Source organism: Sus scrofa, chromosome X (assembly GCF_000003025.6).
Source record: "Sus scrofa isolate TJ Tabasco breed Duroc chromosome X, Sscrofa11.1, whole genome shotgun sequence".
NCBI lineage: Eukaryota > Metazoa > Chordata > Mammalia > Artiodactyla > Suidae > Sus > Sus scrofa.
In genome coordinates, this window is record NC_010461.5 from 8,054,809 (window position 1) to 8,079,301 (window position 24,493).

At 43.8% G+C, this 24,493-nt stretch overlaps 2 protein-coding genes across 6 annotated transcripts in view; one reads left to right on the top strand and one right to left on the bottom strand.

Moving 5' to 3' along the window:
* Positions 1 to 24,493, bottom strand: part of ARHGAP6 (Rho GTPase activating protein 6) — a 530,729-nt gene that overhangs the window by 143,958 nt on the left and 362,278 nt on the right. The window contains exon 1 of one of the 4 annotated variants that reach the window (XM_021080044.1): positions 21,773 to 23,901. The exons of the other annotated variants lie outside the window; for them this stretch is intronic. Coding sequence (XP_020935703.1) covers positions 21,773 to 22,126 — 354 coding nt within the window. The 5' untranslated portion in view covers positions 22,127 to 23,901. Of the gene's footprint in view, positions 1 to 21,772; positions 23,902 to 24,493 lie in introns of those variants that run through there. 4 annotated transcript variants of the gene reach the window in all.
* AMELX (amelogenin, X-linked) lies at positions 438 to 8,649 on the top strand. 2 transcript variants are annotated; one of them, NM_213906.1, is given in 6 exon segments: positions 974 to 1,020; positions 2,613 to 2,678; positions 4,788 to 4,835; positions 6,188 to 6,232; positions 6,504 to 6,920; positions 8,495 to 8,649. In NM_213906.1, coding segments are annotated over 5 exon segments (570 nt in total). In that variant the 5' UTR covers positions 974 to 1,020; positions 2,613 to 2,624; the 3' UTR covers positions 8,501 to 8,649.

Below are 24,493 nucleotides of genomic sequence, written 5' to 3' on the forward strand. Positions count from 1 at the left end.
TAACCTTGAATTCATGGTTGCTCAGATGGCAGATGCGTTGCAGGATGGGGTCAGAGAGAAGAAATTTTGTCCCTCTTTTTGGTGGACACCAGAATGATGATAAAGGAAGAGTCACAGGGGACAGAGAAAATACTTTCAATGGAAGGAGAAAATAGATCAGGGGCGACCCCGAAATTATAATCCCTCAGAGAAATATTGACAAGTGCTTTGGGGTTTTACCAGCATGGGGATTTGAGTCCATTTATCTTTGTTTTTTTTTTGTTTGTTTGTTTTGTTTTAAAAGGCCTGCCCTTGTGGCATATGGAAGTGCCCAGGCTAGGGGTCGAATCAGAGCTATAGCTGCCGGCCTACACCACAACCACAGCCACAGCCACAGTAACGTGGGATCTGTGACCTACACCACAGCTCATGGCAATGCCGGATCCTTAACCCAATGAGCAAGGCCAGGGATCGAACCCGCATCCTCATGGGTACTAGTCAGGTTCGTTTGCACTGAGCCACAACGGAACTCCGACTGAGTTGATTTATCTTGACCTGAAAGGGCTGGGGAACCCTCGAGGACCCTGACAACACTAATAAACTCAACCATCTAACATCTGCGGGGCCAGGGGAGGGGGGCGGGACGTAAAGAGCAATGGTATGTTGTTAGAACCAGGGAACAGACAATGACGTGGCCACTTCTGAAAAGTAAATTTGAATATATCAGCATGTGCAGCCAACTCATTTGCTGACTTAAAAACAGCTTGACGAATTTTTTTGCCTGTTCAACCTATTATTGCCTGTAATGAAAGACTCCGCATGCGCTAATGACAACATACACAGCCTTACAGTTGATCACAGCTTCTAAAAATCATGATACAGGGATTTTGAGTTATACTCAACACATTTTTCCTTCGGAAACCTGATTGGTTGCTCCAGATGCCGTGAATGGTATAAAATGAGCTCTTAGCTGGAAGAACTCTAAAGGATCAAACATCCCTGAGTTTCAGACAAACTTACTCTGAATACGTGTATTCAAAGGTATGTGGGTTTTATTCATAAGTTGGCATCCTTTCTATCATACTTATTGCTTTTTCTGCATTTTATGCTCAAAAGATGCAAATGTGTTCTGCATTTCTAATACTTGATGCTGTCAATATTCAGGTACTTCTTCAGTAGAATCGTAATTAAATTAGACTTTACTTACTTAAATGCATTATGTTACTTTCTAATGCAGCAAAAGGTTTGTCTATATTTCTTTAAATTTTTGGTCCAGAATCCCAAAGCCCTTCTGAGGGCCAAATCTCACATCGAAGCATTTATCTTAATTCCTTCTCAATTAAGGGAAAAATAAGTTTTCACAGGCTGTGATTCACTACTTTGAAAAACATTTCGTTTCATTACATCACATAGAACCATCAACTAAATGGCTTTTCTCAAAAATGCAAACTTTGAAAAAACAGAGGCAGGTGGTAGAAAATGTCTGTGTGTTTCATAGTGGGCAACATTAGTACGACACGTACTGCCTATGTACAATTTAAGGTCTTTCTTCTAGCAGCTCTGAGTCAATACTTTGCACTGCAAAGAAGTGTGCAGTATTTTGGGATGGCTTGTTTTGCTTCCTGTTCCAAAGGTCTTATTTGGGGAATAATGGGAGTGCAGTGTCAAACCAAGGGAAGATGTCATTTACTAAATAGGGACTCTTTCAAGTGAAAGTCATTCAAACTGCATGGACTAATCACAGCATCTTAGCACCATCCTCTCCCTGTTCAACCACATCTGGAGCTCAGGGCTGTTACCTGAGGGTCTTGCCTGAAGCCCCATGGGGCAGAGCATGTGAAATTAACTCCACTCCTTTCTTAAGCGATTTTTCTCAGATCCCTGGTCTTTATTTATTTTTTCTTTCTTTCTTTTTACAATTACTCAAATGAATTGATCACATCCGTAGTTGTATAATGATTACAACAATCTGATTTCACAGGATTTCCATCCCACAGTGAAATTAACTCCACTCCTTTCTTAAGCGATTTTCTCAGATCCCTGGTCTTTTTTTTTTTTTCTTTTTTTAATTACTCAAATGAATTGATCACATCTGCAGTTGTATAATGATCATCACAATCTGATTTCACAGGATTTCCATCCCACAGCCCAAGCACATGCCCCCAGTCCCCAGTCTTTATTTTTACCAGAAGCAATGCTCAGGTGGTCGGGACAAGAAAACATTGTGTGCCTCCTGGTTCTAAAAGTATCCAATACTGTCTCCCTTGAGGGTCTTGACTTTTAGAGCCAACTCTCTTCTTTGAATCATGAATTACAAGCTACGTTTGGCTTCTGGGACCCTACAGGTATAGGGAAATGGCGTGCAAAGGCATGTAAAGATAGATTAGTCGTGTCCCTACAAGCTCTTCAGCTCTCAGCCTAAAGGAAAAGCTTCTGTGCGACCACTGTAATTCCAGAAACAGCACCCTAGACTGAGAACTAGAAATCGCCTATGAATGAAGTAAGCTCACGAGGAATGGTCCCACCCATTTTACCAGCAACAGACTAGTAGGGATTATGCGGGTCTTATGAAGCATTACCTATGTCCATATTTGAGAAGACATAAGAAAAGCGGCTATTGACTTATATTTCAGGGCCATCAAGAAATGGGGACCTGGATTTTGTTTGCTTGCCTCCTGGGAGCAGCCTTCTCTATGCCTGTAAGTAAAGCACCCCCTTCGTACGTACATGTCCAATGTCATACGCTTGGAAATAAAAATCTACCCCCGAGTTGATACACGTTAGGGATGAAAACAGTAGAAGATCACATTTCCTCAAATGACTCAGTGTTTAAGAAACACTTTGAAGAACTTGTTACAAAAAAAAAAAGGATTCCCAGATGCCTCTGCCAAAGATTCTGATTCAGTATAGCTGGGGTGGGGCCCATGACTCTGCATTTTAACAAGCACCCCAGGAGAGTCTCTTGAAACAATTAGCTTGTAAGTATCATCACCTGTCTCTAGAAGGTGGGAACTTTTGGAAGTGACCTTTGAGAGGCCTCCAGAGAAATACTGAAGCAGCCTTAGGCAAATAGGACAAAAATGTCAGTTTTCTCTAAAATCCAATTTCTCGCAAGTGTCCAAATATCTTCTTGCTCTCCAAACCCCACCGCTGTTATTCTACAGAGAGTAAGATTTTGTGTTAGGAATTTCTTTCTTGAACCATCTCTCTGTTCTCAGAAGCCTCATCCTTTGGGTGCACCTGCTAAGAAGCACATGACTTCTGTGGCACTGCCTGGAAGCCTGCTTAGCCCCAACTTGTGAACGTATTTCACATTCACGTGTTCCAAGGACCAGGAAGTCTGACCCCTTCTCTCAAAACATAGGTAGAGGTTAGATCACATGCAGGCAAAGCAGGATCGGTCTGTTTTTCAGGGGCACAAAGGGCAGTTGATACAACCAGAAGCCAGCTAAGCTTGCATATCTGCCTCCTGTCCTCCTCTCGCGCCCACAAGACCAAGATGCTGTGCTCTGCCTTCCTGAAATCCTGCATTGTGGCAATTCCTCGTCCCCACGAGGGCCCCTGCATTGCAAATTCAGTCCCCTTTCCCCTCCTAAACTCAACACCCCTCTTCTCGGAGGGCTTGCATCAAGAAGATAGAGGAAAGGCAGTTACTGGATTATAATCATCGCACTCAGATGAGAGGAATAAGCCCTCTTAGGCAACACGAACATTTTAAAGGACCAAAGCCTTCATCAGCTCACTGTCTGAAAGGATCTGTGCGCCTCTCTCTCCTCTCCCTCCCCCGCCACCAGCCGCCAGGGCTCATCCGAATGCCACAATGCAGGCATCAATCACTCGGCCTCTCCTTTGGACAAGCCGGTCCTGGAGCAGATAATTATTCAGGTTTTTTTTTATTTCGAGCTTTAACATTTTCCTGCCACAGAAACAGTGACAGGATCATAAAAGGAATCAGCCTAAACTTAATAAATCAACTCTTTCATTTTCCATGGGATTTAAAACATTTCCACTATACCGCACCCGTCTTGTTTTCGCCTTCATTGATAATTCACGCATAGTGGTTGCTTTGGTTGTTGTTGAGGTGTCATCTACTTTGCATGCCAATCACGAGGAATCTCTTTGGTACTTAAGCTTATGCACCTCCTGATCTGTAAGGGAAGGTTCTGCCACAGTTCTCTTCTTGCTGGTATTTCCTGCTGGTGTGAGGGAAACATATTGCTCTTCCCGACATGGAGTGAGTTTCATCAAGAAATAAAAGGAAACAAAAAAAATAGAAGAACAAAGAAAAGGAGTTCTCTGTGGCGCGGCAGGTTAAGGATCTGGTGCCGTCACTGCAGCGGCTATGGCCTCTGCTGTGGTGCAGGTTTGATCCCTGGCCCGGGAACGTCCACAGACTCTGGGCACAGCTGAAAGACAGACAGACAGACAGAAGGAAAATGATGGGTGGGCTAGAGTAGGATTAACTGAGCACAGGGGTGGGAGGGGTGTCTGAGGATGACCGGAGGATAACTGCATGCTGGTTTCTGCTTCCGCTGTAAGGTTACAACCTCTGGGAAAACCATTTCGTTGCTCTGGCCCTCTTTAAGATAAGAGGGCTCCTCTCCTACCCAGCATACATGTTCCAACTAAAAGTAGACCTTCAAGATATTCTGCACTATATAGATTTTGTAAAAGTAGCTTCGGTCTCTCTTAATGTGAAAATTGCATATTGACTTAATCTCTTCCCCTCTCTCTCTCCCCCTCCCCCCTTCCCTCTTCCCTTGCACCCCCTCACTCTTCTTCTTCTCCTTTCCCCCTTCCTATAAAAGCTACCACCTCATCCTGGGCACCCTGGTTATATCAACTTCAGCTATGAGGTAATTTTTCTCTTTACTAATTTTGACCATTGTTTGACTTAACAATGCCCTGGGCTCTGTAAAGAATAGTGGGTGGATTCTTCATTCAGGATGTTTGTCAGTCCCATTTTTTCAGTTCTCACTGCCAGCTTCCTAGTTTAAGCCCTGATGGGTCACCTCAAGCCTGCATTGCCCCAGAACCCTCCTACCTGCCCCCCCACCCAACCCCCGACTCAGTCTCTCCTCCGTATACGGCTGTAAAATGAACACCCCCTGGAGGGGGGACGACATGGTAGGGCAGAAACTGAACTCTGGCTGACCAGAGTTCTATCCCGGCCTGGAAAATATGGGGACTCAGGTAAGATGTTATCAACCTAAGGTCCTTGCCAGCCAGACCACTCCTGGTTCTAAGACGTGCACACTCTACGTGTCTCCCTCGCTGGTCTTTCGGAAAGATGAGCGACCAAGGGGGCTGTGTGACATTCTGCCGAGCAAGGGAAAGTATGAGATGGCTGGAAATCAGGTTTGAGGCGCTTCTCATGCCCACACGAACCATGGGACCTTGGGCAAATCATTGTCTCTCTCTGGAACTTTGGTTTCTTCATCTGGAAAAGGGAAATGATTATAATACCCAACAATTTAAAATATTGATTGGGGAGCGAAAGAGTTAAGCAACATAAAAGGTGCTTTGTTCAGTTTGCCTTGAGCAAGGTCGTAATTACGGTATTGCTATCAAATGCTTATTACTGTCTGAAGGAGTCCCTGGACCTGAGGTTACTCGAGTCTATACGGTTAAGGAAGGAAGGAAGTGCTGACTTCTTTCCTCGGTTCAGATGACAACCCATGGGTATGTTGACTCCTACAAGCTGAGGACAAGGGTTAACAAAAATCCGAGGAAAGATTTTCTGTTAAATCTGAAAAGGTTGACATATGTAACCGGCAAACGCGTTTCTAGGATGAGAAACTGGTTTGGCCTCCTTAATATTTTTGTGACATCAGATCAAAAGAGGTTACAATTCCTGTGAGGTCACATTAATTCTCTGTTTTGTTTTTCTCTTGCAAAGAAGAGCGGGCGCTGGGGAGCGAGACTTACTGCTTTTGTAAGCTCCGTCCAGGTTAGGAACCGTCTTTAACTCCCCATGACCTTGTTGGAGGGTGAGGCAGCTTGCCCCAGAGTATGTGAGAACACGTGAAAACTGTGTGTGATGGATGTAAAGCAGTGCCTGACACACAGGAAGCCCCTCACCAGTGTCTGCCTTGTGCTTTCTGATGTAGGACTTATACTTGGAGGCTATCCGTATTGACAGGACTGCATTCGTGAGTCTATGGAGCTAAACTAAAACAAATGCCTTCTAATGTCTCTTTCTCTTAAGGTGCTTACCCCTCTGAAGTGGTACCAGAACATGATAAGACATCCGGTATGTAGGTTTTTTGGTTCTTTCTTCCCTTAAAATAGTAAGCGTGCACTTCAGTTCCCTTTGAAGACAGGTAGCATATCTATGCCGCACATAGACACTAATGGGAAATCTAGCTTGTAAAAGGTCCTATCCGTATACACAGTTAGAAAGTCTTGCACAGGAAGAGGTGGATAAATATGAATATTGTCATCATGACAAAGAAAGCATTGCTACTTCTCTAGTTGGAAGTCGAAGGAGCGGATGGTAAACCTGACTCTTTGTTTCTCACCAGTACACTTCCTATGGTTACGAACCCATGGGTGGATGGCTGCACCACCAAATCATTCCCGTGGTGTCGCAGCAGACTCCCCAGAGTCATGCCCTTCAGCCTCATCACCACATCCCCATGGTGCCAGCTCAACAGCCCGGGATCCCCCAGCAGCCAATGATGCCACTTCCTGGCCAACACTCCATGACTCCAACCCAACACCACCAGCCAAACCTCCCTCTGCCCGCCCAGCAGCCCTTCCAGCCCCAGCCCGTCCAGCCCCAGCCTCACCAGCCCCTGCAGCCCCAGTCACCCATGCACCCCATCCAGCCCTTGCTGCCACAGCCACCTCTGCCTCCGATGTTCTCCATGCAGTCTCTGCTTCCTGACCTGCCTCTGGAAGCTTGGCCAGCAACAGACAAGACCAAGCGGGAGGAAGTGGTGAGTATACCTTGAAGCCCCCCCAGCATCTTTGAGAAACGGGAAAGCAAACTTGGCCCCCAGCCTTCTACATTCTCACACAATCCCAGGCTTAGCGTCTCAGCAGCTACAGTTCAATGACTCTCTTAGTACAAGCGTGTGTTGTAAGTTTATATTATCAATGAGTTTATCTACATGGCTTAGTAACCCACACTGATTCATCTATAAATTGCTTTGAATTCCCCCCACAATATATATTATCGAAGCCTGGTAATTTTAAGGACACTGAAAGGGAATATCCATTCTCCTTGTCTTTCGAAGATTTGACCAGTAGGAATAGGCTAGAAGTGCATTGAAGATTCAAAAAGGGGGGACGGTAATTTTTGACAGTGAGGGCATGTAAATATTTGAACAGGCAGATTGGAAATCTCTTTAAAAACCGAAAGGAAACTTACTTGTCTAAGGTGGTTTTTCATCGAACTTGGAGGAAGCTCAACTAGACAGACTGCTAGATTCCTTCTCGGTGCTTTGGGATTCTATACATTAAGCTTTCGGCACGATGTCTTCAGAGTTAGGCACGACATAGTGTTTTATTCCAGAAAGATCTTCCAAATGAATGGGAAATAGTCAATAAAATAAGGGACCCTCAGCCCTACCCATAAACCCTTACTTCTGTGCATATGAGATGATAGAATTCTATTGTGTGTGTGCAGAAAAATGGAATCCCAAGTTATAAATGCGATTGATGGTTTTCTGTTGAGAAGGCGAGGGGCGAGGCAAGAAAGGAGCTGGACAGGGAGCCAAGCTCCCTGGGTTCCAGCTCTGGCTTTGCACCCAGAGAGGAGATGGTGTTGTACAAATTATTTCACCTTTATGGGTGTTTTCCCTTCTTTAAAATGAGAGAAAGCAACTAAATCAGGTCACCTTCAAGCCTCTGTCCAAGGACAAACACCATAGTTTTCTGATAAAAAATTATGAGTTCCATGTGGCTTCATAATTATGGACACATTTGTGGAGAATATGTAGCTGAATTTTTAAAAAACTGATTATATTCCAAATAGCCTGGTGCCTCTAGTTGATTATTCTAGTCTAAGATATTTGTTCTCTTTTTGTATAGAAAATGCATTTATTTACCTTTTTATTAATAATTAAAGCCATCAACGGTCTAACCCTTGCCAGAGCTATTTGTGGAAAGGTGACTTTGGGTAGGTAGTTTGAACACTTTAGAATTCCCATGTAAAACGGGAGCATAGTGATTTTTTTCTTACAGTTATTTTATGGAAAATAAAATAAAGGGATGGGTTCAGAGCTGGGCATGCAGAAAGCACTCAGCAAAAGGCAACACCTGTTCCTTTATTATTAAATAATAGTTTTAAGTGTTCTGGAGGCAGAAGGCTCCACCCTGGACCCCTCATATGACAATGAGATAACAAAGAAAGTTTGAAAAGTATAGAGTTCAACCTCAGTGACTATAAATTACTGTTTTGGCAAAACTGAAACCACATGTGTTACTGTACATGGTTCTCACTGTGAATATTTGTAAATTATTTTACTTGCTCCTTTTGCCACTTTTTCCCCCCCCCCCCCCCCCGCAGGATTAAAAGATCAGACCATGAGAAGAGAACTGAAAGAGATACTTCAGTTGCTTTCAGAATGCTACAAGAACTGGATGATTTGTGCCTACCATCATTTAGTAAATTCTGTAACTGAAAAAAGTACCACTAGCAAAGAATAAAATTTTTAAAAAATTATTCTTGTCTTTGTGTTGAATGAAACTTCAAATTTCACCCCACTTGACAAAAACAAAAGGCTATTCTTTTTCCTTTTTTTAAAATTTCATGGTCACACCATGGCATATGGAAGTTTCTGGGCCAGGGATTAAATCTGAGCCACAGCTGCGAATCCTTTAACCCACTGCCCCAAGCCAGGGATCAAACCTGTGCCTCCTCAGTGGCATTAGTCACTGCAGTTGGAGTCTTAACACACTGAGCCATGGCAAGAACTCCAATAGAAAGGACTATTCTTGAATAAGACAGCAACGAATTGACCATTCTGTAGGCAAACGAGGACTATTTTTCTTTTTTCTTTTTTTTTTGTCTTTTTGGGGCCACACCCGCGGCACATGGAGGTTCCCAGGCTAGGGGTCGAATCAGAGCCAAAGCCGCTGGCCTCCACCACAGCCACAGCAATGCCAGATCCAAGCCACGTCTGCGACCTACACCACAGCTCACGGCAACACCGGATCCTTCACCCACTGAGCGAGGCCAGGGATCGAACCCGCAGCCTCATGGTTCCTAGTCCGATTCATTTCCGCTGCGCCACGACGGGACCTCTGAGGACTATTTTTCTTTTTAGAGAAAATTTAAATCACACCATTTCAAATCTTTAAAAAACAAAGTTTATAAGTAGCTGTAATAGCAGATAACACGAAAAATGAACACGTACAGTCACCGAACCTGAACCAAATGAAGGGACGTTTATATGGAGAATTCTTTACATTGAAAAAGATAAGCCTCTGAGAAATGTTTATATTAGAAAACAAGTTAAGACTTGGAATGCTGGCTTTAGACTTCGCACCACATTAGTAACCAAAATCTAGTCTTTTGATCTCATTCTACTCAGTGATTTTTAAATGAAATTATGTGATAGGTATAATAATGGACTAAGTTTTAAATGATGGAGATAATTCGTTTTTCTAAGAAAACTTTTGCTGAATGGAGCTTCAAAGAGAAAATCATAGTGAGTTGATACACAAGTCATTTCTTTGACTTCATCATTTTTAAGATGATAAATCCAACTGTTGTAGTCTTCAAAATGTCAACAGATGCATAAAATGGACTCGATACAAATTTTCTTCCCCACTTATATTTATATTCGAATCCTTTTTTCCTCCTACACCCAAACAGAGTTGTAAACAGTCTTTTTAGGGTTTATATTACACACTAGCCACAGTAACTTTATTCCAGTACCTTTAAGATTAAGGCCCCTTAATCATTTTCGGGAATGAATAAACATAACGTTACTGGGAGGGTGTGGATATTCAAACAAATAACTTGATTTAAAGAATTCAGATTCAATTTTTGAGAAGTAAGAAGGCTTTTAGTCAACTGGAAAGGTCAATTTTTTTTTTTTTCTTTTTAGGGCCGCACCTGCAGCATATGGAAGTTCCCAGGCTAGGGGTCCGATCAGAGCTATAGCCACTGGCCTACACCACATCTCATGGCAACGCTGGATCCTTAGCCCACTGAGTGAGGTCAGGGATCGAACCCATGTCCTCACGGACTCTAGTTGGGCTCGTTACCCCTGAGTCACAAAGGGAACTTCCATATAGGCCAATTCTAATCAATTTAGTAAATATATATTAATCACCCTCTAGGGAAAGGCATTATTCCATGTCCTGATAAAAATGGTAAATCCTCAACCCTAAGGACTCTAGAAACTACTAAAAGGATAAAATATGCTTACAAATAATGACAAGAGAAGGCCTCATAGAATTAACACTATGACAGAAGTATAGTCACAATGCTTTGGCAAATACAGCAGGCAGCATCGGCTAGGTGTCCAACAGCTTTCCTCCGCACCCAGTCCTTGTTGGCGGAGCTGGAATTAATCCCAGCATCTGGCCTTTCACAAACTCAGGAGAGAGGAGTGCCCTTCTCTGTCGCAGGGAAGGAATGTTCCCTCCTCCAATTATGGCATCAATTACCACGTACCGTATCCATACCAAGTGTGGCATCCATTTCCCTTGCTGGTGGTTGGTTTAGGGATGGGCTGTGATGGAACCTCAACTATGAATGAGGTGAAAAGGGAAGTCTACTAGGAGAGGAGGAGCTTCTGCGGAGAAGAATTATGCTCTAATTAAAAAAAATATATATATATATATGGAAGAAGTGCTATTTGGGTCTTTGGATCTATTTGTTGGAAGAAATGATGCCTGTAGTTGTATCTACTATCTTGTGACCAGGAGGGGCAAGTGGACAGATGGATAGTCCCTATGTCCTTGGTGACATCCCTGCGCCCCTGAAATAACCAACCTTGGAATCATCTACCTCTAGTTGAATGATACACTGTTATTTCCGTGCTCGTGTTTTTCAATTATACGTCATAACTGATTAGTGGGTCATGACATCCATATCAGGACTCCTATCACTTTTGTCATGCCAGAAAGTTTCTCTTCCAACAACGTAAAGCTTATATGGCCAGGACTAAGGAGAATTATTTTGTCAATGGCTTTCCTTCAAAAAAAAAATCCAATAGAAAGATAGATAGAAATATATATCCTGGTGTATTCGCCAAAATATACACCTCCCCCACGATTTGCCTCCCACGAGCTCATGAAAATATTGCCATTGTGTTTACTCTTACTGAGAAACAGGGTAAGGGTATAAGAAATGACGTTACTTGGAGACTGTGTGATATTGGGGAGAACACAAACTTTGGAGTCAGACTGGAGTCGCTTTCAATTTTTCGGATGTAAGAGAATTCTCTATTTGGAAAAGTCATTGAACAAAGTAATTCTTTTATAATAATTCAAACAGCATACACACAAACATAGGTATATATTCAAATCACATCTTGAATTACGGGGGGAAAGTCAGGCTTTGGACTCTGAAGACTGCTCGCTATAGAATGAGATGTCCTGCATAAGTTAACTTTATGGGAAACTGAAACTTGTGTATTAAATGCACAAACATTTATTCTGGAAGTTCCACAGTCACCTTGAGACTCTCTTACTTGTGTATTAAATGCACAAACATGTTTTAACATAATCGCTTTCCATGTAGTCGTCTGTAATGGACATGTATATTAATCACAACATAGCATCTATCTCATGGCCCAGAATGAGACTTGGGAACATCCGCCAGTGAAGTGTGTGGTCTTGGAAATTCAGAGGTAATAGTGTTCTTATGACTGTTGCACACAGCCCTCCATTACTTTGTCATTCTAACTATTCCTTTCTGCGCCTGGCTATCCCTTCTTCTTTTTCGCTAATGTATATTTACATCTTCTAATACATAGCTTACTTTGTATACATACTCTTCCTAACAAAATAAAGTATGCTGACCTTTGGATTGTTATTCCAGAAGTTCCACAGTCACTTTGAGACTATTTTATTTCCTGATGCCATAACTGTGGCAGATGGCGGCAACTGACAAAATTCTGACACGTAGTGTAACACGACTGATGTAAAGTGAATAAAACAGAGGGTTTCTAATTCATTAAAACTCAGGTTGAGTCAGCTGCCCAATGTTGTATGTTTTGGAATCAAATTCAGAAGAAAATTACTAGAAACGAATGATCAAGACTCAAATTGCAGGCTGAAATAAATAGCAATGCTGACCATAAATGCACTAATAAACCAAAATTTATACATAAAGAATTCTTAAATCAGTAAAAAAGCAAAAGTATATTATTGACAAAGCTGTGCCATGTTTTTGAAATTAAGCTGAAAGATACAGACGAAGTTAAGCAGACCACCTCAAGGAAATTCTCATCTCACCGTAACTACTCCCATGTCACTAATACACTTGAAACCTGCCTTCCTGTCATTCACTACTTGCTGGTGAGGGCTTCAAAGTGTATCATTTTTTCCCAGGGTGCAAATACATGTCTAAGAATTACCTCTAGAGAGTCATCAAAATGCACAGAAAGATACATTCAAAGATATTGATTATAGCATTATGCACACCAGTGAGAAATTGGACCTCACTTAAATTTTTCCATTATGTATCTGAAGGAATTCTATGATAAAAAGTATGCTCTAGAGGAAAATTCATTAGTGGAGAACATGTGACAAAGTAAAATTTAAGACCAAGACTGTATATCATATGTGACTATCACACATGACCATAACATTAAAATAATTTAAACACACACGCCCACACAAATGTGTATTAGAAAAAAATGTAGGAGGAAGGTACACCCGTTTGTATGAAGATCTAATTTTTCTACCAAAAACAAATTACTTCTGTAATCAGGAACAAATTGCATTTTTTTAAAACTTTGTTTTCCCTTTCTTCTCTTTTAATCCAGGCACGTTTCTTTCCTTCTGTTGCCTTTGATGTGAGTTTTGCATCTTGATGAGTCCCCTTCAGGTAAATTCCGAGCAGAAATGTATTTGGTTTTTGAGAGAAATATTTTGACCAAAGAAGGGTGAAGGCTTTAGCAGGAACAAAAAGGAATGATACAATCAAACAGCAAAGAACATAAGAGCATTATAAGGTTAAGGAAGAAGAATTGGAAACACAAAATAAAACAGAAATAACCAACAAGGCAGCTCCTGCTGAAATTCTGTTGAGAGTTAACTGGATTCAGAGTAGGCAGGTCAAAGGAAAAACACAATGTCTAAGCCCTAAACCCTTAAAGAGCTGGAGCCTTGTGGTGACTTTTCACATTAAATGCATTCTCCTGTGATTAAAATAATGCCTGGACTATTATTGACTTAAAACTCACGAATTATCTAATTTTACTCTTGGGCTTCAATTGGCCATAATGTACATTTTTTCCCTGCCATGTGTAATTACATTGGGTCTAAACCATCTGAACAGCTCGACCTCAAGCAATAACAACTCGAAATAACGAGACGATGCTCACAGTTCACTCGTTAGGAAGGACAAAGGAAAAATGCAATCTAATCAGCTAATTTCCAGGCTCTATTTTCCTAACTACCTCTCTTGAGAGCATGCGTTGAGGATGGGAATCAAAGGATTCCCTGGAAGTAATCTTGACTTTGGTAGAGACAGTAATAGTTGTCCCATTTTCCAACTGCAAATTTAGATATGTAGGGTAATAACAGAATGGAATATCTGAAATCAGAGATAGGCACTGACCGGCAATGATGCTCGATACTTGCGCGGTTCAGTATGCGTCCTCATGTGGCTACTCAAATTTTTAAAAATTAAAATGAACCAAAATTTAAAATTCAGTTCATCAGTCACACTAGACACATTTTAAGTGCTCAAAGGCCACATGGGGCTGGTGGACAGCACAAACACACAACATCGCTACCACCGCCGAGTTTTAGTAGACAGCGCTGCTCTATGCACTACTTCCGGACGTAGAAAAACAACTCCTAGGAATTCCAAGATTTCAAACTAAAGATGAAACAAGGCTGAAGCAAAACAGATACGCTGCTTAAAAGTGAACCTCTCAATTCTCCATTATAAGGCATTTTCCAAGCATTCCAGGAATCATGATCTTGTATGGAAATTTTCTAAGAATGCAGAAGTGCCTTTCTTTTCATCAGATCAAATCACACACACCAAAGGGTTTCCCCTCTAGTTTTCCTTCTGTTTTGTTTTGGTTTTGGCCATGCCGCCGGCATGCGGATGTTCCCAGGCTAGTGATCGAACCCACACCACAGCAGCAACCTGAGCCACTGCAGTGACAATGCCTGATCCTTAACCCATTGTGCCACAAAGGGAATTCCCTTAAGTTTTCTTTTAAAATAGACAGACTTGTCGTGGCTCATCGGAAATGAATCTGACTTCTACCCCTGAGGTCATAGGTTCGATCTCTGCCCTCGCTCAGTGGGTTAAGGATCCGGCATTGCCATGAGCTGTGGTGCAGGTTGCAGATGAGGCTTGGATCCTGCATTGCTGTGGCTGTGGTGTAGACCTGCAGCTGTAGCTCCAATTCCACCCCTAGCCTGGGAACCTCCATATGCTGCAGGTGCAGCCCTAAAAAGACAGACAGACAGAAAGATAAAACAGATGAACCACTAAATTAATTTTTCTGCTTATAAGAGAACCTATTTTAGTTCCAAAGAAATGGGCGTTCATTTTCAGATGTCTACCAGCCACATTCATACTGGGGCTGCCTTGACAGAGGGCTTTAGTGGGAAATAGGCTGAAGTGTAAGCTGATGGAAAGATAAAAGTAAGAAAAAATAACAAACTTTTGTCCAACCCTGAGAGTGGCTGACTGCCTGTAACCATCAGAAAATATTTACATTCTTTCCTTTTTTGTGGTTCCAGCCAAGAGCACAACATAGGACAAGTGGCTGCGTACACACACACACATACACACACACACACACACACACGCATACCTGCCCACCGAGTTTACCTGTGGATACATATACCACTGGAACAACTTGAAATTTTAAATAAAACTTCTCTCCATTCTAATCATTAGAGGCTAAATGGCTATTGAATTAGTTGTCATCACCAAGGCACATCACACTTCTTTCAATATAAAATTCTATCAAGATAAAAAGGTCAAGTTGCTCCTTTTATTTGTAAGCAATGTCAAGCTGGCCGCTTCCTCTCCCAACTCAACACAAAATCTTTGACTTTTCCCCTACATCTGAAGAGGGCTCCTGAGTAGTAAATAATTGTTGAAAATACGGAGTTTAAGGCCAAGACTTTCAAAAGGATATAAAATAGCAAAAAAAAATTGTATTGCTTTTGAAAAAAGACATCCACCGGTGACCAGCTTAAATGGGATAACAAGAGAAAAACGACTTCAACCAATTTCCCATGTTTCCAGAACCGAGTGGCCTCTAGTTGTGCTCCGCATTGCATTAACAGGATAGTCAGCAGCCTATGTTTGGTGCAAAATTCTTGTTAACTTGGGGTTTTTACTTATTATTTCGTGATTTGGCTTATAATTCCTTTTGCCCCCGTTGGGCTTGGAGCCTTATCAGCAGGGGTCATTGGCAGATATTTAGTGAATATGGGCTGGGAAGAATTCATCCTGGCTTCATGTGAAACACCTGACTCTCCTCGCAGATACATGATACTTAAGGAATGAGACAGGGCTGGGAGTGGTGGTAAGAAGAGATTGAGGTGAGGGGAAAGAAATGGTCATTTGGGCCCCCAAATATCTGCCTCACTAAATCATGCAGGAATAAGCAATCCAAAAAAAAAAACAAACCCTCAAGATTAGCGAAGCCCTCTTACAAATAACATGCCCTATGGTCAAAAAAAATAGCCCAGGGTCCAGTATTTATTTTCTTTTTATTAATCAAAAAATTTACAACAATGTTAAATATCTTCCTCAGAACAGCCAAATCTTGTTTTCCTCTCCAAAGAATTTTCCATGCTCCGAGTTTGTCTGTGGAATGTGGGGGCTCTGGGGTCAGTTACGTGTCCACACAAGGGCAAAGATGGCATCCCCGTTGGGTAGTGGGGTATGCAGGCTCAGCAACCAGGCTGTCTGGGATCACAACCGGCCTGTGCCTAAAACTTGGACAAGTTCCTTAGCATCTCAGGGCCTCGATTTCTTCATCTATAAACCATACTAACATCCATCTCTGGGTCCCTTCCTATCAATGAGCTCCAAGCACAATCAATGTTGGCTACCATTCTTATGTTCAGAAAAGGAGCCTTCTCCTGGCTCTGCAAAGGGACCCACAAAGGGAGCACTACACAGCTGGAAGCAGGGGTGACACAGAATTTGGGAAGAACAGGAAAATTTTCTTTTCTTTTGTTTCTTCCTTTTCATTTAAGGGCCACACCCACAGCGTCTGGAAGTTCCCAGGCGAGGGGTCAAGTCCGAGCGGCAGCCGCCGGCCTACACCACAGCCACAGCAACACCGGATCCGAGCCCCATCTGTCACCTACACCGCAGCTTGGGGCAACGTCGGATCCTTAAGCCAGTGAGCGAGGCCAGGGATTGAACCTGCATCCTCATGGACACGAGTCGGGTTCTTAACCCACTAAAACACAACAGGAACTCCCAACATGAAAGTTTTCTATGCCAAAGGCTCTGAAGTTGAATACACCTATCATTTATCGATGTGCCCTCTCTGACACAGAGCCACCTGAGTTCCACCCTTGCTGATGGCTACCCTGGATGATGCCTGCCTTCCCCGATGAGACATCCCTAGAGGCGGTTCTTCGCTCTCCCCAAGGCCGCCTTAAGGGTGAGAGGAGAGTAAATTCACCAGGATGGTGGCATGGGCTGCACAAGGCCTATCGGAGACCAGAGCCTGGGACCGCCTCCCTCTGAATATCTTCCCTTCACCCGCTTTGTAAGGCCTGGCCCCCGAGTCTACGACCTCCAACCCTGAACCTTCCCTTGTCGTGCCGGCATTGGTCACGCAGCTAAGGCCATGTCAGGGATTTCTTTACCAAACTGTTTTCCTCTAGAACGGTGGTTCTCACCCAGGCAGCTGTGCCTTCTAGGGGACATCTGGCAATGTCTGGTGTCACGATGCAGGTGTGCGGATGGGGGTTCAAGTGGTACTACTGGTATCTCGTTGTGAGGGACCAGGATGCCACTCATCATCCAACAACGCACAGGAGAGACCCCACAGCAAAGAAGGATCCAGCCTCGAATGTCAACGCTGCTCAAGTTCAGAAACCCTCCCCTGGAAAACAACGCCGCCGTTCAAATCATACTGTGTGTTCAGACACGGAGAACAGACTTGTGGTTGCCAAGGGGGAGGGGAGAGGGATTGGGATGGATGGGGAGTTTGGGGTTAACAGACGCACACTACGAGATTTCGAAAGGATAGACAATGAGGTCCTACCGTGTAGCACAGGGAACTGTATCCAGTCTCTTGGGACAGACCATGATGGAAAATAATATATAAAAAGAGAACGTATACATATGTACGACTGAGTCATGTCGCGGTACAGCGGAAATTGACACAACCTTGTAAATGAACTATACTTTAATTAACAATTTTTTAAAAAGAAATCATCCTGTGTGTTCAGAACTTAATACACAGAGGGGACGAGACTCTGAACAAATGTAGAAGTCGGTGCGTTGCAAAAACATCGCTGGGAAAGAAAAACCAAAATCGCACATCTTAAACTGAGGAAACGTGATACAGGACCGCACGCAAAGGGCTTTTCACTTGCTGTGCCAACTGCATGAGAAAAATCTAAAGAGCTCGGGGAGTGACCAGGCTGTTCAAGACAATTTGCAAGATGAAGAGACGGTCCCTCCAGGATTAAGTCGGCCGATGTCACTAAATCAAAGCCGTTCTGCAGAAATGAGGCTAGTTACTCACTTCTTTGAAGTTACTTAAAAGCGGTTGTGTTAACTGAGTAATAAAGACGAGAAAGATAACCAAGACCTTTAGCCATTAGAGTAATTACTGAATTAGAGCTCACATAGTTTCTCTGGGAAGAGTTCTGTTTGGGAGTTTTCTCGAATTTGGCAGCAGGTCGAGAAATAAGTAGTTGTGTCCACAGAGTGGGCAGGGATTTAAGATGCCTTAATTCTCAGGACTTTTCAGAACCATCACTCTGAAAATATTTGATAAACATAATAAAGTTTTTATTACACAATTATTAACCCCCCCCCCGAAAAAAAGAAAAAGAAAAGAACTCCGACAGCCATGGAGAATAGAAAGCAGTGTGCTGTAGGTAAAAGAGACCTACTTTGAATGAGCACAGACCTTGGCAACCTACCATATCTGATGGACCCAAGGACACAGAACAGCCTGTCTATCCAAATGCCAAAATGTAGACACGTTCAACTGAGAGCAACTCCCCCCCCCCACCCCCGGCCCCGTCCACCACCTATCAGGAGAAGAGCCATCCATGAGTTTCAGCTTCATCGCTCCTTGTTGTTCATATCTCCTTGTGCATATCTCCTAGAGACCTTTGCCTGCTGGCCCACATGGGCTGGAGTGTTCAAAGTTTCCCAGGATATGTTGGGCATGCCTCTGTTTCAAGCAACTGCTTGTTTCTATTTGGGTCTTCCCACTAGCTGGTGAACTCCTGGAGGAAGACGTAGAAATATACCTGGAAACTGGCCGGTGTGCCTAATATCTGCTCAAGGCATCATCATTAGCATTAAAAAGCCACCACACTGTCATATAAAAGTAAAGGTAATGGTAATACTGAATAATTACTGGGCTCGTTATATTCTAGGCACCTTTCTAAGCACATGACATGTATCATGTCATTTAATTTATGCAATCCCAGAGAGGAAAACTTGTCTTCTGTCCCCGAGTTACAGATGAGGGGTTGTCTAAACTTTAAAAAGAAATGAGGCATTTCTTAAAACACACAGCCTTGGCCCCATGTCTGGTGAGGGCCATTTTCAAGGTAAACTAATTTGTCATCTGCCTCTAGGATCCTAATTCAAACAACCTGTATCTATTTCTAACAGTAAATATACATTCGACGGGAGGAGTCATAAAGCTCGCCTCTTTTGGTCACTTAACTTTTCTGGCCCATTTGACCTCCCAAGGATGTGATAAGGCGCTCACTGTAAAGAAAGCCAAAGACCTCCCAACCCAATAACTCCTCTGCTCGGCAGTTGTGGTCAACTGTCACAGATGAAGGAGGGAATTTCTGCAAAGATGGGCAAGTATCACCACTCCAGGGCAGTGTTGCCATGACAACCAGGAGACACCCATCCATCCCAGCTGTGGGTGTGAACCTGAGCATCAACAGCCCCCACTCCTTCCTTGGTTCCAAAAGATGGATTGAAAACAAATGAACACTAGTCCGGTCCTTGTAAGAACAGCACAGTGCTGACTTCCATTGATTTATTTGTTCAGAGAAAGCTACAGTGGGACATAATGGTCATATTATTAGAAAGTCCAGGCCTTGGCCCTGCATTATCTTCCTTCCCAGGCAGCCCACTACAGGCATACTCAACACACACGGAGAGGCCTTTTCAGGTGATACTGTGGCGTTCACTGTGAAGGATCAGAATAGGAAGGCTGCTGATGGATTCTTAGCATGACACTGAATCACAACTATTTGGCTGGCATAGTTCTCTACCTGTCACATGAGGTCCAGATTAAAACACATGAAAAGGGAGTTCCCATCGTGGCTCAGTGGTTAACAAATCTGACTAGGAACCATGAGGTTGCGGGTTTGATCCCTGGCCTCGCTCAGTGGGTTAAGCATCTGGCATTGCCATGAGCTGTGGTGCAGGTCACAGACGCGGCTCAGAGCCCGAGTTGCTATGGCTGTGGCATAGGCCGGCGGCTTCAGCTCCGATTCGACCCATCGCCTGGGAACTTCCATTTGCTGCAGGTGCGGCCCTAAAAAAAAGCAAAAAACCCCCAAAACAAACAAACAAACAAAAAACAGAAAAAGGGTCAAATACCTCAACAGCTCCTTGCATTGAAGCTTCCACAAATGCTAGCTATCGAGGTGGCCATTCAAACTGGCTTCTTCCACAGGGTCCTGATATTTGTGACTCTGCAGACTCACCTGCGATAACCAATTCAGGCTCGGAAGACTTTCGGAAACCAATTTTCACCCTGTGATGAGGAACTTGGGCTCAACCTGGTTTCCACAAATAATTATTTCTTCATCTGAAAATAGGCACAAGTGAGCAACTTCGGGATCTTTTTTGAAAAGCCAGCTATAGATTTTGTAAAAGTACTTATTGAACCTTGCTGAAGTGTGCAGTTCCTATGAGCAAGCTTTACAAAGAGAGTTGGAAATCAAAAGGGGATTTACCACCTTTGTGGCTTATTTCCCCACAGGTAGAAAACGAATGTTCCTGATGAGCAGTGCCGGGTATCTAGGAACCTGCCGTCACTACGACCTGAGCGGATTTATTTTATTTATAGTTGCTATTCCTGTAAACAATCAGAGTCGCGATATTAAGTCTTTACCGTCCTTCAGAATGGAATCATTCAACAGACTGCAAATGCTGGTGACTGAAGCACAATACGTTTTCTCCGAGGGTAACTTTGTTTTTTAACAAAAATAAAGAATTAATACATATCGAAGTTGCTTTATACGGATGGGGGCACGCGCACGAGAGAGAGGAAGACACCTGCACATGAATTGGCGGAGGATGGTCCCACAGTTTAAGGATTGCCCATTTGCACAAAAGCTTGTGACTTCACCTTCTTGGTGATTAAAAAAATTCCCCAAATAAGCTGCTGTTTAATCGGATGCTGTCTGTTCCTTTAAGAAGGATCCAAAGAAACCTTCACTTGTAACTATCTAAAACCAGTCAGGATCTAAGCTCTGTGAATACTTTGGTAAGATTCTAAATTAATACTAAGAAAAAGGTGAATTTTGAGCTCTCTCTATGAAGTCATTAAAAAACCTGGAATCACAAAAAATTAGGTTGAAGTTTTAAAACATGAATTTTTTTAAAAAAAAGGTTTGTACCAGAGGTCACAAGCAGCAAAACCAAAGCTTTCTGACGTTCTCAATCATCTGTCTTTGCTGCAGGGAAGAATTGGGCAACATTTTGCAGATGTGCATTGGTATCCTGCTTCTAGAGGTCACAGAATCTTCATCCTCCATCATACCGAGGGGAAGGGCACCACTTGCCCTTGTCCCAGATATTGGTACCCAGTGATCACGATCCAAAGAGAAGCTCAAAAGCAATGATGTTCTGTCTCAGTTCTGTCATGGACTAGCCAGGTGATCTTGCCATAACCTGATCCACTCCTAGTCTCAGTTTCTTTATCTGTCTCAGAAAAATATGGCTTTAGAAGGCTCCTAAGACCTACGCAACAGTACCAACAGAAGCCAATGTGCATGCCTCAAGTCAAATTGTATCCGTTTTTAAATAGTGAGAAAATAGCCAAAAGGAAAGGTGCAGAAGAAATGGCAGGTCCTTCCTGAGCCTCGCTGTAAGCGTTCAATACAAATCTGAGTATCTCGGCAATGATACACAGCGTTCCAGTCAGCCTGGCTCAAAGGCTCTGTCTGAACCTTCTCCTAAAGCAACAGGCAGAGCCATCTTACCTGTCACTTGAACCCTCCGAGCTTTGCAGCTGAAAGAGACCGGGGCACTGAAACAAGCAGAGTGAATCCCTCCAAAGCTCTTGCTTCTCTCACTCTTTGCTGCTTCTGTCTACCTCCCCCATGCAGCTCCAGGATCACTACCCCCCGAAGTCGCCTGCATCTTAATGGCTTGGGTCCTGCCTTGCTTCCGGCAGGAGGCACAAGACACAGAGCCTGAAAGGTACGCACCGTCTCTTCTTACCTCTCCTGGGTCCTTACACCTCAGCAGCAGCAGCAGCTCCAGGCAAAAGTGACCTCCCATCCTCCCCACGCAGAGCCCCTGGCCAGTGTGGGAACAGAGAGGAGCCCCGAGACGGGGATACTGCTCAAAGGGCTGGAGGAGCCGAGGAGGCAGGCTCCCCGGCTGGAATGCGCAGCTAGAGGCCCTGGGAGGGAGAAGGCCTGGGGTCACTGTGATCCTCTGAGTCAGACACCCTGGGGAACTCTCAGCTCTGAAAGGCCTCCTTTGGCACACGAGGCAGAGAGGCACCGAGAACTTACCGGGGGGGAAATTCTGAAAGTTACAAAACTGAGGTACATGGTGATACGGATGCATCAGAGTTTACAGTAAATGGTGGAGATGCGATGTGAATGCTGGAGGGAACACACCACTGCAACGAAACGCTAACGCATATATCTGATAAGAGGCGTGTACCCCGAATCTATAAAGAAATCTTACAACTCAACAATAAAAGACCCCCAATCACCCAACTTTTAAATGGGCAAAGGCTCCGAATAGACATTTCTCTGAAGAAAATAGACAAAGGACCAAGGAGCACATGAAAAGATGCTTGCCCTCATGAGCCACCAGGGAAATACAAATCAAACCCACAGGGAGACCCTACACACCACCCACTAGGATGGATGAAAAGAAATGCTGGCGAGGACGCGGGGAAATGGGAACTCTCCTACAATGCTGCTCTGAATGCAAAAGGCGTTGGAAAACGGTTTTCAGCTTCTCAAAAGGTGAAACGTAGAGTTACCATATGACCCAATAATTCCGCACCTAGTTACAAGCCCATGAGAAATGAAAAGACGTGTCCACACAAACACTTGTACACAAAATTGTTCACAGCAGCATTCTTCCTAATAGCCCCAAAGTGGAAACAACCCAAACATCTACCAATCAACGAGGGAATAAACAAAATGGGACACATCCATACAATGGGATTATTCAGCCATGGAAAGGAACAAAGAACTGATACAGGCTGAGACACGGATGAAGCTTGAAAACATTATGCGGTGTCAAAGAAGCCAGACCCAAAACACTAGGCGTAGCGTGGCTCCATTTGTGTGAAAAGTCCAGAACAAGTAAATCCACAGAGTGGCAAAAGATTACTGGTTGCCAAGGGTTGAGGCAGATGGGAGGACTGGGGGGCAGTAATGACTAAGAGGCACAGGGTTTCTCCTGGGGGTGATGAAACCGCTAAGTTTGATTGTGGTGATGGTTGCACAGCTCTGACTATGCCATTAATTTATACACGTCCCATGAGTGAACTGCACGGCCTGTGAATTACATCTCAATGAAGCCATTACAGTAAAAATGTAAATACCAGCTCTTATTCCCTTGCCACAACCCTTCCCCAATTACACTAGGCTCTTGTGAGGGCATGAGCCCTCCTGTAGATTCCTGTATGTGGCTTGGCAGGGGCCATGGTGAGAGAGGGCTTCCGTCAAGCATGAGGCTGCAACTACCAGCTCCCGGCAAATCGGGACCCTTCTCCTCGGCATCACTATGGACGAGGATTCTGCTCCAGCCCCTGTCCACCCTGACTCCTTCACCCCCGGGGGGTGACTCCCTTCGAAGCACACCCATGGTTCCCATTTGTGGGAGTCCTTTCAAACTCACCAGTGGCTCCGGTGTCCACGGAGCCGCCCTCTCCAAAGAGGTGGCCTGTGACTTAAGCACGGTGGCCCCTCACAGCTCAGTGACGTGCCCATGGCTGAGATTCAGGAGTTAGTTGTTACCCTTCACCATGTTTTGTTTGGAAGTTTGGAACGGAGCTGTTTTTGCGCGTTTACAAAATAAGGGGCTAGTGTGCATTTGCACAACGATAAGGAAAACTAAAATTAGCAGGTGATGCCAAGGCAGCAAGCAATTTCATGAAGAGAAAAGCGCGGTGGTCACGGGTTAAAGGAATCCAACATCCTTATATGATTTCAACCTTCAGGAAGACAACTTCCTGAGAATTACTGACACATGTTAATTATTGATACTCATCATTACTGTTATTTGTTTCCATAACCTGTATCTTTCCAAACTATTCTTGGGCAAAATGTGCCAATGCCCAAGAACACTATCGCCTTTTTTTTTTTTTTTTTTTTAAGCGCATGCAAGTTCCTGGGTCATGGATCGAATCCGAGCTGCAGCCGTAGCAACGCCAGATCCTTTAACCCACTGCACTGGGCCAGGGATTGAACCCACACCTCTGCAGCCACCCAAGCCACTGCAGGCAGATTCTTGACCTCCTGCACCACAGCAGGAACTCCCATTATTTTCATAATGATAACGAGTTCTATCCCTCCCCATGCTCAAGATTTTGTTTGAATCAGCACATCCTGATATGAGCACTAAAATCTTACGAGAAAGGTTCACTAGTGGCCCCAACTAGCCACCATGCACAGTGTCTGGAATTCATCACGTTTTGGACCAACTTCTGCCTATTCCGGATTTGTGTGGAAGTCTTTCAGTCTTTTTCTTTTTGGTCACACCCGTGGCATGCAGAAGTTCCCAGGCCAGGGACTGAGCCCGTGCCACAGCAGTAACCAGAGCCGCAGCAGTGACACCACCAGGTCCTTAACCTACTGAGCCACCAGGGAACTCCTCAGCCTTTAAAAGTCCTTAAAATGACTCATTTTCAAAAGCTGGTACCATTGCTCTCTGAAGGAAGTTGGCGGAACTCTGAAGGAGGAGGCTTTCCTA